We start from the raw sequence: 17272 nt of genomic DNA on the forward strand, positions 1-17272 counted from the left end.
GCGGCGGCAAATTAATTTTTCTCAGCCTGTACGTCTAGTATCAAACTATAGGGATTTTTATTGGCTAACACCGTGGATGTTATTCAATCACAGCGCTCTATTTTGTTAGAGAGTCTTAAGGCGGGCTTAACAGGATAACGACAGTCCTGCGACGGTGAACAACAAGGAAGGTGGCTATGGCTTAACGAAGAGCGGTTGTTTGAATCGGGCGTTACGCCAACTTTGGAGAAGTTGGACTTGTGCTTTTCTTTGAAAGTTGAGCAACACAATGCACTTAAGTCATTCCTTTTCCATGTATTTGCCGCTTTGCCGAATCGGATACGGATATGGTCGTAGCGCTGGCCTATTGCATGCCTAGGCAGTTTGAAAGACAATTCTCTGCCCGCCCCTTGGATTAAAGCGAGGTGAATGGTTCGATGCCAGCCTATACATTTCAATGATATAGGATGGCCCGCCCGCCAAGTGTAGACTGTATACTGTCGAATTATGCAAAAACGTGAAATTCAACATTTTAACCCATACGTTTGTTTATTGTGGATTTTCTCAAAATTACAATGTGCGCAAGACGACTGGTTTCGCCTTGCAGGGTCACATATGTCTAAGTTTGTGTGTAATGGTTGCTGCTGGACTACTGAAAGGGCTGGGTTGCAAGATGGCCCATCAGTCTATGTTGAGGTGAGCTGTAGAGAGCACCATAGACTCAGCCTCTGACTATATGGAATATTGCATTGGATAATTTGTTTGTAATTGATTTTGCCTAGGACTAATATTTTGTTTCATTTCCTATTCTGAGTTAATTATTGATTATTTAAATATTTTGGAAGTTTGTTTTATTTTTACTTTTGGCTGAATAAAAGAGGGGAACCCTCATTTGGCATCTTATCTGGCGCAGTCTTCCTGCTTTTCACTGCACGGCTATCCCGATCACAGTCTACATATAGGATATATCACTAATTTGGTATGCTATATGAGCAACATAATGAAAGAAGAGGCATATTTTTGGTGATTTTGAAATTTATTGCAAAATGAGTTTGTGCAATGAAATAGTTCAAATTTAGCTGAATATCATTTAGCCTAACTCTGGGTTTACTGAAGCTCAGCCACAGATGCTGTTGATGTTGCCGGAAGTGGATGGAGCTGCTGAGTTGCCATTATGCATCCGAAGGAAGTGAATCAAGGCCCTTCTCTTGCTCTCCAAAGCGACCAGCATGAGAGACAGGCCCAGGCTGGGGCCAAGTAGGGTCATCTCATGGGATGAGATTGCGGGTCTGCGGGAGGTTGAGCTGACCATTTCATCACTCAGCTTGCAACCATCTCCAGAAGCCTTATAGCTTTTCGCATCAGCCACTGGGGAAGTTTGAGTAGCATTAGTCCCTACGCGGCGCTTCAGCTGGGCCAGGAGGTGCTCAGACCTCCTCTGGAAGTTAGAATTGACAAACACCTGCATGTATGGTGGGAAAAACAGGAGGTGAGTGGCAGGTGAAAAACAGTTGGTGAGCTCTCAAATTCTTCCAACTTACTTTTTTTCATGAATTTGAATTTGCTTAATGACTAAGCAGAATGTAGTTTAGTAATTCTGTTTAACTCAACGTGCTAAAGTGGTGATACATACCTTGACCTCTTTGACAGAGATGTCCATGCAGGGATTTCCATGGTTTTCTAGGTTAAATCCAGGCCTGGTAAATCCATACAGGTTAAGTTGGCGATAGAAGTTCTTGATGCTCTTTGTGCCGAATTTACGATCAATCGCATCCCTTTGAAGGATTTCAGCAATGAACATCATCTCGTGGATAACCACAGCAGTTCCATCAGCACTCCACCAGACGGACCGATAGGTGTCATTTTCAACAACATTCCAAAATATATAAGGGAATGTGTGTGACTGACCTGCTGGTCTACACTTATCATTGTTCGTTTTTTGTGCTATTTGAGTTGGTCTCAGTTCAAGGCCGATTTTCTTCCTCTTGTCAGAGGGTATCAGTGACAAGAGCACCCGTGCCCTCTCTTTCCTCAAGGTGTTTAGGTCAGCAGATGCTGAAGATGAACCTTTAGTCGACAGGCGACTGTATGGCCGAGGTTTGCATTTCTTTTGACTGGTCATCTTCAAATTGAGGGGTGACTGGTCATTGTGAAGATCCATCACTTCGTCCATTACAATATCAGAATACATCTTACTCTTTCGCAGTGCTGGCAGTGAATGAAACATAGAACCAGACCATGAGATATAAATTTGCAAAGTAGAATCCTACAGGTGTTCTAAATTCTAGAGTTGCCATGGTGAAAGACATCATAAAGACTAGGGCCTTTGGACTGTTGTTGGATGCAGAGCCCTAGAGAGAGATAAGGCTCTGGTTGGATGACTGACATTGTTATTATTGCTTTTTTGCTTAATGTTGGCTTACCAACTTACCACACACACACACACACACACAAACACACACGTAGGAGGAGGATATTCAATGTGTTGACACATGACACACACACACACACACACACACACACACACACAGTAAGTCTCTGTAAGGCATGCTGTTTGTACAGGGGAATGGTTTGATCATGCCTGACTGATTGTCAGAGAAATAAAGGAGGTAGCTCTATAAGGTGCTGACTATAGCTCTAGGGAATAAGGTCCCAAACACGACAAATGCAGGGTTTTTTTTCCATGTTTTAAATGTCAGATGGACTCCTACTTCTTGTCAGGCACGCCACAATATCCCCACAGACACACACTGTAAGTGTGAAAGGTTTTTTTTTTTCTTTTATGATATTCCCCAAACAAACAAACCAAAAATAAATAAATACCTCGGTCTAATGAGACCCAAACATAGTCTTGTCACTTCAGGACCACTTTGCATAATACATTGTACTGGAAGTCTCTGGTTTTCATTAACATTTTAAGCACATCTGATCACAGGGGTTGGGTGGTAGCGTGACCTTTAAGTTACAGCTTGTCCTTACTGCATGTGAGCATCCGACTGCCATATAGCATTGAATGCTCTCTGTCCACGCTGAACCTATTAAAAATGCCGTTCTATTGCATCAAATCTCTCATTCAAAATAGCAGAGCATCACAAGCAATGAAAAGGAAAGAGAGATGGGGTGTCCAACCAAAAGTGTATTGTATTCATCGTATTGCGCTATGCAGCACAGTGTCGCACTCACATTGCATCCAGTTAGGACTGTCCAATTGGAAACAAAGATGGAAACAATCAGTGGTTAACCAGTAGGATTTGGTAGGTGGGGGAACCCTAAAATCCAGTGTCGGTGCAACGGGGAAAAATTACACCGTTGAACAACATATTGAGTATCGTGGTGTACCAATAGTTTTTGGGTAAGGCTATTTGCACCCCTGGTACAATTAGCAGTGTATGCTATTCGTACCCTGGTGCAATAAGAAGTGAATTCTATTCGTACCCCGGTGCACACAGCAATGTGTTCTATTAGTACCCTGTCTGGTACAAATATCTATGTATGCTATTCGTACCCCGGTGCACACAGCAATGTGTCCTATTAGTACCCCGTCTGGTACAAATATCAATGTATGCTATTCTACCCCGGTGCACACAGCAATGTGTTCTATTAGTACCTCGTCTGGTACAAATATCAGGGTATGCTATTTGCACCCCTGTGCATTTAATCTGACATATTGATCACACAATGTAATTATATATATATATATATATATATATATATATATATATATTTTTTTTTTTTTTTTTTTTTTTTTTAATTTATTTATTTATTTTTTTAAAACAAGCAACATGTTTTTTTTTGTTGTTACATAACTGAGTGTGAATAGCTCAGCTGTGTAATAGACACTCTGAATAAGGTATGCTGTTTGCGTCAATGTACAGTAAGAAGTGGATGCTATTCGTACCCAGGTGTTTATAGTACTGCATGCTATTTACACCCTGGTGCATGAACTAGCTAATTGTTGCAATCAAAACTTCCGTTTGAGAACTGATTTCTTGTTCAAATTGCGCGCCTTCTCTCCAGAGACGTTGGTACACATGCACACTCACCCAAAATGTATCACACGGGAATCAAACCCCGGTCTCCCACGTGTCAGCCCTTGCCTGTGACCACTGCACTATCTGCTTCATCGTGAAGTTGAAGTTTGCAGGTAAACTTATAGTTTATAGGCCTGAACATCAAATTCACGAAATTTCTGTTAGCTAACAAACTGACGGTTGTATGTGTTCACTGAACAAAGGTTATGAAAATAAAACACAACTTTTCCATCTCAACTTTAATTTGAACAGATATTAGTGCTGAAACCGTTCAGAATTCCTCACTTTCTGCTGACGAAAAAACGAATGTCGGCCATGTTTTTTTGGGCACGCGAGCAACATGTTTTTGTTGTTATGTAACAGGGTGTGAATAGCCCAGTTGTGTGGCCAAGGCAATTCGTACCAGGGTACGAATAGACACTCCGATACTTTTTGGACAATAATTGCTAGCTTCTTGGTCACCTCTGTACACGCGAAAAATTAACTCACCATTTATTTTAACAATATCATTGCGCTATATCATTGGTATGAAAGAATATATGTATTATTAATTTATCTGAAGTGGCGGAACTGCATTCTTCCCCGTTCCCCCCACTTTTTACCCCTGGAAACAACTGCCCCTAATGCTCGCCTGCATTGTATGCAGTTAGGACACTGTTACAGGAGTCACACACTTAATCACAGGGGAGATTGGGTTCAGATTACACAAAGTGCAGACTTCCTGTATGTAAAGCTATAATCCCTCTATAATCCCCTCACACATCTTTGTTCTAATAGAAATATAGTGAAATGACTGCACAGAGCACTTTCCACACCTGAGCACTGTAATTTCAATTCTCCATTTAAGTAACATAATGTAACATAAAGTAACATAAAGTAACATAATGCCAGTATTTCAGTTTTAACCAAACAATCCATCATCTCACAGTACTTTACATAGCTTCCCATGATAGTTCAAATTACAGGGGGTACTGGGGGGTGCTATACCCCCCAATGAAGACCCAGTACCCCCCAAAGAGACAGAAATATCAGTTTTGGGGGGTCAGATCATTTTTCTGATATTATGAAAAATATCATTACAGTTGGCTACAATACAAGTCAACTCCTATTTTCACTATAGGAACATTTTAATGTAAAGCGATTTCAGACACCCTATTATGGACCGTACCATTTTTAACCACCGTGGCGTGCGATGCAACGGAGATAGAGAACGACTTGAACTTCTCAAGCAAGTGTCAACGTTGAATGACAAAACCCTAGGTAAATTCCTCAAGTAGGCTAAATTCTGCTGGCGTGCATGGGTAAATGTAAGTTGCTAGCAGACGTCTAGCTTGTTGAAAATGTGTTATTTTACAACCTTCATGTATTAACATGTTTTGTTCTTTCATAGCTCTTGTAAAGGTGGCTTTTTGTAAAGGTATTTCTTTTACTATACAGAATAGTATTTCAGTGCACGTAACTTCTAACTTTTGAGAGTTGATCAAAACAGTTCTCTTTTGGATATATAATAACAATGAGATGTTCTGTAGGCTTCTGATTATCAGTTTGTCGCATGTTTAGACCTTGTATGTGTGTTGCACAACACATTTTGCACTTGATGGTCATAGAAGAGGTGAAGGAGCAGTACCCCCCAATTATGGTGGGGTAATTCACACTCTGCTTCCCATGTTTTTAGTATATTTCAGGCCCTAATTTATTCATCATAGTTATATTCAAATCACATTTTTGAATACAGTGATATACTTAAACACATAGTTGGGGAAAAAATGTAATATGTATGTGCATAACACTAGTACTATAATGTATGTCTCTTCAACACTGCATGGAGGTTGAATCTGAGGTGTCCAGTTTGTATTCTCTTTAAGTATTTGAGGTAGAGGGAACACCTTGCACATTGTCAGTCTCCCTCGAAGAGACTTATTTGCACATCCCATTACCACGGGTGTTATTTGAGCGTGACCTGCTACGTTTCACGGGTTAACGTCATTTGGTGATTCATTACCGGGAGCTGCCTTACCCGTCGCTTGCTCTCGCCCATGACTGAACACAGCGACAGGAACACGTGTACCGTCTGCAGGTTAATGAGGAACAACACAAGCTCCAGCAGTGATGGAGTGAGTGTGTTTGAACTGACCAGAGTCAACACCACACCTCTCTGGGTATCTTGTTAGCATGTCAGAGCATTTCAACTTACCTACCTACCTACCTGCCTACCCACCTATTCTGCAGCATGATAGATTTTCCAATTGAACTGGAGAAACAGGTCTGTTAGAAAATGAATGAACAATCAATCAACGAGTCCATTGATCTATCTATCTATCTATCTATTTATCTATTTTTTGTAGAATATGGTTGTTAAGAAACTTGTCCTCTTCTTGGAAGGACATTTGTTCCATTTGGGAAAGTGCCAGCGTGTGTAATTCTACACCAATCCAAGACACTCATCTTCTACGTTGACATTTAATCGTAAATTAAGGAGACGGACGAGAGACAGTATGTGATCAGTCCTATGTGGGAGCAAGGACTGCCAAAAAACACATGGCATTTCTGATATGGGACCAGCAATGATAATGCTGATGAGGCATTTTTTTGGCGCACGGGGGAACTTTACATTCCATTAAAATGTGATAACAATGCCAAGCTTCGGAAATGAAGACATTCGTCTCGTGAGTTATTGAGGCGTTCAAGTTGACACGTGGGGCAGCCTGGACAGCATAGCAACCTCTCTTCAGCAGAGAATGGCTTCACTGTAGCTTGGTCTCAATGTCTAAAATAAGATTGAGTGGTTTATCGAAATGTGCAGTCCCTCATGTAAAGGCTGCACACTCCTGAGGGATCTGTTGTTGTAAGATGCTGGGGGGGTTCTGGCAAATGATGGGCTCTCTTCCTATCAAATAGAAATGTATTGAGATGGCCAATTATTTGAAACTATGCGCAGACTAACCAGCTTTTCCAGCTTAAGGTTAATCATCACATTAGTCACCTAAATTGAACGTAGCTGCTAAGCTGTATGCAGAAATCAGTTTCTCTATGCCTGTAATATAGAGATGCACCAGTTACAATCTTCATCTTGTGAGTGTTGTAGTTTTTTCTTACTGTAATAGCAAGAAACTACTCACACCACATTTTCATGCAGGACCACAATGTCATTTTGACGTTAGTATTGCCTAACACAACATTATCCTCATTTATTGTGTCATGCAGGTTTATGGTATAGCTGCTGACAGTGATTAAATGAAGTCAGCCAGCAAAAAAGTAAACATGGGCAACACTCAGATCATAAACAATGATTAATCAATAGCCATTACGTGCCTGTTTTACAGTTTTATTACATTGGTGACCATCGGCAGTGGATTGATACTTTTACATAGTGGAGCCTTCATTTCAGACGCTCCACCATATGAGAGGAACCTTTGCTTCACTCATAGTCAGACATGCCTTAATAAGTCACCATATCCGTATGATATTTACCCAGGCTGTTCACCTTTTGGGGAACAATAAAAACCATTACACGAATGATCTGAAAACAACTGAAGCCGGCTGACTTTTAAACCTTTCCCCTATGACTTTCTGTCTGTAGACTGGCTATTCGGACATATCCCAGCACAGCGTGTTCAGCTCATCTGCAACAGCAGAAAATACGAAATATGTCAGAAGTTAATGCTCTTTGTGGCTTCAATCGTTGTGCTGTGCTCTGGGCATAGTTTAAGACGTCAAACTGAGAAGATGTTAACAGATGTATCATTTGTTTTTTACCAGGGAAGTCTTCAGATTTCAGTAGTAGATGCATGTAGCCATAGTGAACCTTTTAGACATGGACATAGACTATGTGGAAATATAGCCTAAAAATAAAATATAGCCTAACCCACCAAGCAAACATGAATGAGATGCACAATGTAAAATTGGTACTTTAGGTTAAATATATACATATTTTAGGATATGCATAACATTATCAGTAACTCAGCATTAAATGTTAATAAAATATATCATGATTAGCAACTACATCATTACAGCACTGTAAATAGTAAACTACACGACTTTGCCATGCAGTTTATTTAAACACTGATGGCCATTATTCAAATCTCTAAATAAATCTCCTTAGGCCTTGGTAGCTGCTGCCTCCACTCCCAACACCTCCACGCCTCTCAAACACTCACCTTTCCATCCATCATGCTTCTCCTAATAGTTAGAGTTTGTGCACAGCACAACATCACACAGCAATAATCTCTGGCCATAGGGCACTTCAGCAACGAGACCCCTCTGGACTATGCTTCATACCAGGGTTGAGATGAGGTCCAGTGTCAGTGGTTAATTTACTTGGCAACTGGGCAAAATTGCAGATGGTTACTGCTGACCCCTGCTAGAATGCCCTGCATTGTGTGGTCCGGCACTCTGGTCCACGTCCTCATAAAAAACCCCAATGCGTTCAGACTTCGCTGGACCCTGGATCTCTTTCATTTGCAGTGTGGTGAAGCCCCTGACTGCCTCTCAATAACACTAAAGTTATTGGAGCTCTCAACCGAGAGGGGCAGGCTGTGTCACCGGGATTTACACATGGTAAATTCAATCATCACAAATTTCTCTCTTCGTTCTACTTTTCTCTCAGCTTCCCTCTTGGGCACACTCATGCACTGAAATGTGCAATATGTATCATTCTTTTCTGCATTCTTCTTATCTCTCTCTCTCTCTGTCTGTCTATGTCTCTGTCTTGTTCTCTTTGAACAATCAGACACATCTGCAGTTTTTGTATTTACCAAGCTCAATGTTCCAAATTTACAATGTGTGCTTCAGATGGAAACCATGATGGTGGCAATAATAAAATAAATGAGATATGCTGTAAAGGGGAAATAGGTATCACCTTCCAAGTTCATGCTTCACTTCCTATCTCAAATCTGTCTGAGAAAAGCTGTAGAAATCCTCTCTGGCATTTCTCATTGAAATACAAAAAAGTTTTGTAAAAAGAGTATCTGAGTGAAAACTAGCATTACTATTCCCTACCATGCTTTACCACATCAAAACTGCAGACAACTATGATAAGCCCTTTCAAGAGTCCAATATAATAAAGGTTATCCCAGTTCCAAATGGATGGTACAACACCCCCGACACACACACACACACACAGACACAATCACAAAAAAGCACTTTCAGATATAACCTCCGGAGTACATGCGGAGTTTTGTCAAGCGGAGGTCCTACCCTTCGGATGATTCAGATATGATGCTAACCTGCGGACCTTATACTGACCTTATACGGACCTTATACGGACCTATGTGTGAACGACATACACGCACATTACAGAATCTCCATGTGGTTATCGAGTGAGGGGTGGGGGTTTGTAGAGTTCACAAGATCACGAGATATGGCCTTGAGAATATATCGCGGCGCTGCCTGTCACAGCTGCTGTTTGTTTACAAAGTGTATGCATTATGTAGGCTAAAGAAGAAAAATCTATTGTGCGTAGGCTAATACTTGAAGTAGTTATGTAAGTGCGCACTTGAAATTGACCTACAGTATTTGGATGTGTGCTTCGAATAAACACATTTATCTGTTTTAAACGTTATGTAGCAGAATTACTTGGCTATGGAACCCCAAATCTGTTTGCGTTGGAGAGAGAGAGCATGCACGAACTTGATGGTACCAGCCAATTCAGTAGGCTAACTCAAGACTTCAAGGCCATCATATACAACGTTTTTAAGCAACAAACAAAATACTAACATAACAGTGAAGTGGTTTGTTTTTTCATGGTTTATTTTTTCCAAAAGCTTCCTCTCCCCATGTGTCTATTGCATTTACGTAAGGAGCTTGGAACAAAGTTGGGTTTTCTTAATTTTCATTTTCTCTAGGCATATTTATGCTCAACAAATATCAGTGAGCTCAGCAGTGAACAGAAAACCGAAAACCGACAGAAAACAGAAACAGCAGTGAACAGAAAACTGACCGTGTTGGCTAACAATTTATTAAATAGGCCTACTCCTGATATTGTTATCAACGACGTGGCTGTAGGCTACTGCCTTTACAGCGCCTTCTGCTTATGATGATTCAGTCTTTTGAATTCGCTTGGCCTTGCCATGCAGTTGTAGGCTACATCGTGTCTCTTGCCGTTCTCTTCATGTGTTCTATCAAAATGTTGTATGCCCTCATGGACAGTAGCTCCGTGATGTCTGCATCTTTCCAGGTCAGAGATTTTCTGGACAGCACTATGTCACTCCATCATAACACTGGCATTTAAGTCAGATCTAACCACATGGACGCACGAAAGAACGTCACCGACACGCCCTCTCACTAGGTGTGAATTTTAACCGCATGTTCTACGCTTCGTTCAGACACAGCACATTTACATAATGTCCGGAGGAAATACTAAGGGGGGAGTAGTAGAACAACCGGCTAAATTCGGACTTCCATATGACCGGTTATGTCGTTAAACGGCCCCACCGTTTAACATCCGCAGAACCTCCGGTCTTACTCGTATGTCTGAAAAGCGCTTTATGGTGTGTGTGGATGAGGGGCTCAAATCCCTCTAATTTCTACAGGCTGGTCTGAGTACACGGTGTCAGTGCTGAGTTGCAGTGAAGGTTGCATGTCACTCCACCAGCAAGGAGACTGTTGTGTTGTGTCCACACTGAGAGGTCAAAACAAGGACATTACTGTTATGATTTTGCAGGCGGCACCCCCTCTTTCTCTCTTACTCACAGTTTCTCTCTCTCTCTCTCTCTCTCTCTGTACATTGTGACAAAGAGATCATGTAAGTACTTTGTGCAGGGACGTGCACAGGGGGGTTGCTCAGGTTGCCCGGGCAACTGCCCATATGCCCTTCTTGACTCATGTTGCCCTTCCAATGGGGAAAATAAATAAATAAATCGTACAATGCAGAATTTCACGTACTGTAGGCCTAGATAAAAAAAAAAATCACAAAGCCTCATTCACTTCCATTCGGGCACCGAAAGTGAAAGTCAGTAGGGGAAGGGCAAACTCTGTTTACGTGGCTGCAGCACTGCATGCGACCGGCACCTGAGCTGAGCCTGCATAAGCGGCCCTAAAAGGAGATTGTCGGGGTTGTCATATGAGACGACTCAACGTTGTTGAAAAAGGTGAGTTTGTGATGTATAACAAACGAACGATCATCGTCATCAAGTTTTATGAAATTAATTAAAATCTTCATAAATCCAGGCTGAGTTTACCACGTTTAGCCTAAATAATCAGACAGATTGCTTGCAGAGAAGCAGCCCGTTATCACATAGCCTATAGGCTACTATTTTTGGGTAGGCATTAGGCAAACTAAGCTACATGTCTGCTGATAGTTTCTCACATTTCGTTTTAGCAAGAAGAATGAATGATGGAAGTAATGCATCACATTAATTATTATGACCGCCACGCAGCGAAGCGGCGGTCATATAGGTTTAGTCAGATTTTTTTTTTTTTTTTCTTTTTCGCATGCCCACATTTCCGTCAACGATTCCCGGGACACTGAAAGACCGGGGTACACGAAACTTGGTGGGCATGTAACCCTACATGGATAGCATGGAACATCGTTTTGATCTGTAGCCCCCCCGCTGGACTGAACCCCCTGAAAGGAGGGTAGGGCAGACACAGTTTTCTGTAAATATCTCGAGAACCGTAGGGTTTAGGAGGACCATTTTTTTTTTGTATGTTGATCTCAAGGGGCCATGTCAACCCATTCCATAACTACTCATTTCATGTATAGCGCCACCTAGTTAAACACAAAAAAGTAAAAATGAGGTGTTGTAATCGCAGGTATCTGTGACCTAACATAGTCAAAACTGCACGAAATTGGAAGTGTAGGATCATTATGACACCCTCTGTATGCACGCCAAGTTTCGTGGAATTCCGTTCATGGGGGGCCACACAATAAATTAATTTATGTTACTATACACCAACTGGCCTGTAGGTGGCCGGAGACAGTTTTCTGTGAATATCTCGAGAACCGTAGGGCCTAGGAGGTCCACCTTTTTTATGTATGTTGGTCTTAAGGGGGCATGTCAACCCATCCCATTACCACTTATTTCATGTATAGCGCCACCTAGTTAAAAATTAAAAAGCAAAAAATTAGTTGTTTTCATCATAATATCTCTGGCTGACATGGTCAAAACTGCACGAAATTGAAAGTGTAGCATCATTATGACACCCTCCGAATGCATGCCAAGTTTTGTGAACTTTTGTTCATGGGGGGCCTTACAATAAAATAATTTATGTGTACATTTAGTGACAACCAACACCAACAAGGATTCCCGGGACACTGAAAGACCGGGGTACACAAAACTTGGTGGGCATGTAACCCCACATGGATAGCATGGAACCATCGTTTTTGTTTTGATCTGTAGCCCCCCCCCTGGACCCCCGAAGGAGGGTAGGGGCGAACACAGTTTTCTGTGAATATCTTGAAAACCGTGGGGCCTAGGATGACCAATTTTTTCAGGTATGTTTGCCTCCAGGGTCATGTTAACCCATTCCATGTGCACACATGTGCATAAACAGATACACACGCACACACATACATTCACAGTAATCATCATGTATGACACATACTCACACAGTAGACATATGTACGCATGCATGCACATGCACAAACACACATACGCAGGCAAACACACAAGCACCCCGGTCTTTCAGTGTCCCGAATCCTTGTTGGTGTCACGGTCACTAAATGTACACATAAATTATTTTATTGTAAGGCCCCCATGAACGAAAGTTCACAAAACTTGGCATGCATTTGGAGGGTGTCATAATGATCCTACACTTTCAATTTAGCCCAAGTTTTGACCATGTCAGCCAGAGATATTGTTGATGAAAACACCTACTTTTTTTGCTTTTTAATTTTTTTTACTAGGTGGCGCTATACATGAAATAAGTGGTAATGGGATGGGTTGACATGCCCCTTAAGACCAACATACAAAAAAAAAAAGGTGGATAGGCCGTACGGTTCTCGAGATATTCACAGAAAACTGTCTCCGGCCACCTACAGGCCAGTTGGTGTATAGTAACATAAATTAATTTATTGTGTGGCCCCCCATGAACGGAATTCGACGAAACTTGGCGTGCATTCAGAGGGTGTCATAATGATCCTACACTTCCAATTTCGTGCAGTTTTGACTATGTTAGGTCACAGATACCTGCGATTACAACACCTCATTTTTACTTTTTTGTTTTTAACTAGGTGGCGCTATACATGAAATGAGTGGTTATGGAATGGGTTGACATGGCCCATTGAGATCAACATACAAAAAAAAAAGGTCCTCCTAAACCTTACGGTTCTCGAGATATTCACAGAAAACTGTGTCTGCCCTACCCTCCTTTCGGGGGGTGCAGTCCAGCGGGGGGGCTACAGATCAAAACGAAAAACGATGGTTCCATGCTATCCATATGGGGTTACATGCGCGGTTCGCTGCGCGGCGGTCATAATAATGATAAGTTCAGGCGATTGAGTGCTGTATTTCAGTGTTTTACTTCTTTGTGTATATATTTTAAAAAAAAGACGCTGTTATTCTCAGTCCTGCATAAAGCCTGTGAGTTTTTTAATTGAAAAAAAAAAAAAAAAATTGTGGGGGGGGGGAGGGTGCCCTTTTTTCAGGTCAGAGCAACTGCCCCTCAAAATTCCTCTGCACGTCCCTGACTTTGTGGCAAGAATGTAATAAAGGGTTTTTGAAATTCAATCTCTCTCTGTCTCTCTCTCTCAAACAAAGTGTCTCTCTTGCTCTGCTTTAGAATGCTGTCTGATCTGGGAATTGAATATCTGCCATGTAAAGCATCACCCCACTGTTAGCAATGGTTGTTTCTCTCCTCCTCGCCCTCCTGCCATCTCTATTTTCTACACTCTTTTTCCCCCTCTCATCCTTCTCTTCCTCCTTCTCTCTTCCTTTGTCTCTCCAGCAGATGTGTGATGAAGTGGCTGATTTGAATTTCTCAAGCATCCCACAGTCCCTCGCCCCCTAGAAAGACAGACAGACAGACACACACACACATACACACACATTGCCTTGATGTTGCTGACATAGAGCCATGCATAAAACACAACAAGAAGGAAAGTCCAGGCGTGCGTTTTTACTTGATCAATGGAATGGAAAACCAGAGGGCTCAAGGGTAGAGGGGACTACTAGTCGGGGTGGGTTTGTTAATGCATGTTTCTTGGTGTGTGTGTGTGTGTGTGTGTGTGTGTGTGTGTGTGTGTGTGTGTGTGTGTGTGTGTGTGTGTGCGCGCGCACCTGTGCGTACAAATGCTTGTATGTTTTCATACATATGGATTGGTATGTCTGTGGTGCTAGTGGTGGTGATAGAGGAGGTGATGGAGAAGGAGAGAATCAATCTCCATATATCAGTGCTATGCATGCTGAGAGGCATAGCTCCCTATGGACACCCCTGCTTTTAATATAGCTTACTTTGGGAGAAAAGGAGGGAAAGGAAATGACATGGATGGGAAGAAACACAAACACAAATGCCACCATTTACTTTTCAGGAAGATGACATCATTTGATCAAAATCAAGGCACCCTTGTCATTGACCCCCCAAAAAAAAAAAAAAAAAAAAAACAGAAAGTCTCTTTTACCTTACCTTTACATGAGGGTGTTTAAGTAGTAAGTTTAGAACTGGATTAATGTGTAAAGGAAGGGTCTTCCAAAAGGAACACATGAGGAAACGTTCTTGTAGGAGTACATGGTCATTCAGCTCTGTGTGTCTGAGCTTTCTTTTTCCTGTGCCCTCTCTCTCCCTCTCTCTCTCTCTGTCACACACACACACACATTTTCTACCACTGACATTTTGTTGTTGTAAAATATATAAGAACAATGTCAAATCGTTCGTTGGTGATTGCTATTGTTTTTATGGCCTACATCATTCCAACACAAGCAGCCCATATCCCGGATATCTCCTCGGTGACCTCTGGAGCGCTGCCAGATTGAGGCCAGCACACTTCAACACCAATCAAGCCAAGAGCCATGACACCCACAGTAAGTAAACACAACACCTGTGTGTCCAACCATGAGGCAAAAAACACAACCACTCGTCCAGAAAACTCTGATGGTACTGCCCGCTGCTCTGCATTTCTGTCATTTTTTCCCCCCAGGGATCAGAGAACTCCCATATCCACCGACCTTGACCAGGGAACCTCATCAATACACTTCAAACATGTAAGCCACTTTAATCAATAGTTATAGTTTTTGAAAGCCCCTTTTAAGGTGAGCTGTTTTCCCAGGGAGGTTTAGAAAAATGGAAAAATAAAGAGAAACCACTTAAAATAATGAATTTGCAAATGTTGTCCTTTTTTTTCTCCCTCGCTTTTTGTGTCCGCTCTCTGAAGCGATCCGTTCTCAAGATGCTGTCTCCATTACTGCGATTCATCACAGTGCTCTCGGCAGACCATCAGTCAGACACGCAGATGTCAGGAGAATGTGTCGTCGTCTCTTTCTCTCTCTCTTTCTTTCTTTCTTTTCTTTCTTTCTTTCTTTCTTTCTTTCTTTCTTTCTTTCTTTCTTTCTCTTTCTCTCTAGACACAGCCCAGAAATCTCACCATTAAAACAAAAGGTAGATGGAAATCACAGAGGACTTGTTTCCCTTGAGCCTCATATTTCATGTCTTGCGTACAATGAGAAATGTGAAAGCACAATGAGATACCAGCAAAAGGCCCTGAATGAACACAATAACCAGATTAGATGAGATTCGATGATTTCTGAGTAAGGTGAAATGAATGTGAAGTAAGTCCCAGTTTTACTATTGGCTTCTCACGTTGTTCATCAGACAGAAGTTGAACATCATGAATTAGACAGCAGATCATTGGGATAGATGATCAAAGGTTGGATCTCAGGGACACATACTGCTAAAAGATATTTATTTGCTTCAGCTTAGGTACATATCTGGAATGATAGTCATACTGCATTGCATATCATCCATTCATTATAGTGTGCATCATCTTGCAATGGTTGATGGTTTTCTGCAGATTTGCTTTACACTTTCTATGAATGCATGCCTACAGATACAAATATCTGAACCATAAATAACATAAAAAATGATATTTAGTGAAAAAGAATAATAATAAACATTTTATATAAAGGTGCCTTTCAAGGATGACTATAAAGTATTCAATAAAATGGCTGCTCTAAACCATGTACATGTATTAACATTAACAACTCAATAAACACAAAAAGAGTCCCTCTGTCGTGTCTTAAAGCGGCTGCAAACACAGCACAGAGGGCTCTTGGTGGCATCTCTTTGCTTGCTACTCAACGCCTCTCCCTGTAAACATATTTGTACACAGTGACACAATGGGTGAGAGGTCAGCCTATGGTGTTCTCAAACCGGCTTCTTATCTGCAGCTGAGCCCACAATGGGTCTCGTGTCTGACACCGCCAGGACGCCCGTTATCTGCCCAGGCTGCCCGCGGGGGCCCTCGCTCAGGGGACTGCTCTCGGAGGTGTCAATCAACCAGCCAGCCACTTCTCTAGCTGGCGGAGGTCACTGCCAGAGGTCGCCACTGGGAGGGCCTGTCGACTGGATCTCGTTATCCGCCACTGATACAAGTGACAAATTGGATCCCAGACAAGGGGAGAGGCGGAGAGGCAGTTGGAGTTGAGCGTCTTGACCCTGCCAAGTGCTTCCCCTCGCTTAAAATGGAACAGGGGGCCGTGAGAGGGCCATGGGGTGTGGGAGTGGGGTGGGGGAGGGGGTGGGTGATGACTTAATCGTAGCCAATCACATATCAGCTCACGTTTTCCTACAATCCAAAATATATTTTAGCAAAATAACTTTGCCAAAAGCAAATTCAGTGCTAATTTTGTGCAGTCAAATAATGAGCTACAATGAAATACTTATGAGGTGATGTATCACAACTGAAGTGGCATGCCTGTGGAGGCTTTATACCCTAGTATGTGATCTCCATAATTATAATAGCAATACATGTTTATTCATTTGCTGTGATAATGAAGGTTCAATCATTTTTCATGGCCAAATGTTTCACTGAATGTTTTCATTTTTGGTACATGAATGAATAATTGTTACAGCTCATTTTTTTACATATTATATTGAAGGCCACATTATTATTATTATTATTATTATTATTATATATACTGTTACTATTATGAATCTACATGTATGATTGTTGTATTGTTTTATAAATTACATACAAAATTGCTAACCCAGTCTGTACAATGTACATTTTCGGATGTCAAATTGTCAACAGCTAATGACTGTTGTCTGTATTGTTGCAACAAATAAACAGTTGCAGATAGCAAACTACACTGTACAACAAAACTCAAGCA

The 17272-nt window shown here is 41.6% G+C and overlaps 1 protein-coding gene and 1 long non-coding RNA gene across 2 annotated transcripts; one reads left to right on the plus strand and one right to left on the minus strand.

Moving 5' to 3' along the window:
- Positions 1-1009: 1009 nt before the first annotated feature.
- Positions 1010-2179, minus strand: LOC125284238 (heat shock transcription factor, X-linked member 3-like). Its single transcript, XM_048228115.1, has 2 exons — positions 1613-2179; positions 1010-1441 (listed from the first exon to the last, which is right to left on the minus strand). The coding sequence occupies exons 1-2, from the start codon at positions 2168-2170 to the stop codon at positions 1097-1099; spliced, it is 903 nt and encodes a 300-aa protein (XP_048084072.1). The 5' UTR covers positions 2171-2179; the 3' UTR covers positions 1010-1096.
- A 12691-nt stretch (positions 2180-14870) lies between these two features.
- Positions 14871-15458, plus strand: LOC125284244. Its single transcript, XR_007191841.1, has 3 exons — positions 14871-14968; positions 15085-15148; positions 15319-15458. It is a non-coding gene; the product is annotated as an uncharacterized LOC125284244 (long non-coding RNA).
- Positions 15459-17272: the final 1814 nt, after the last annotated feature.

The sequence above is a fragment of the Alosa alosa genome, chromosome 19 (assembly GCF_017589495.1).
Source record: "Alosa alosa isolate M-15738 ecotype Scorff River chromosome 19, AALO_Geno_1.1, whole genome shotgun sequence".
Taxonomy (NCBI): domain Eukaryota; kingdom Metazoa; phylum Chordata; class Actinopteri; order Clupeiformes; family Clupeidae; genus Alosa; species Alosa alosa.

Coding starts and splice junctions, on each gene's coding strand:
- LOC125284238 (XM_048228115.1), bottom strand. CDS start 2,170: ATGTATTCTGATATTGTAATGGACGAAGTGATGGATCTTCACAATGAC. Junction 1,442..1,612: donor TCTCTGTCAAAGAGGTCAAG/GTATGTATCACC, acceptor CCATACATGCAG/GTGTTTGTCAATTCTAACTT.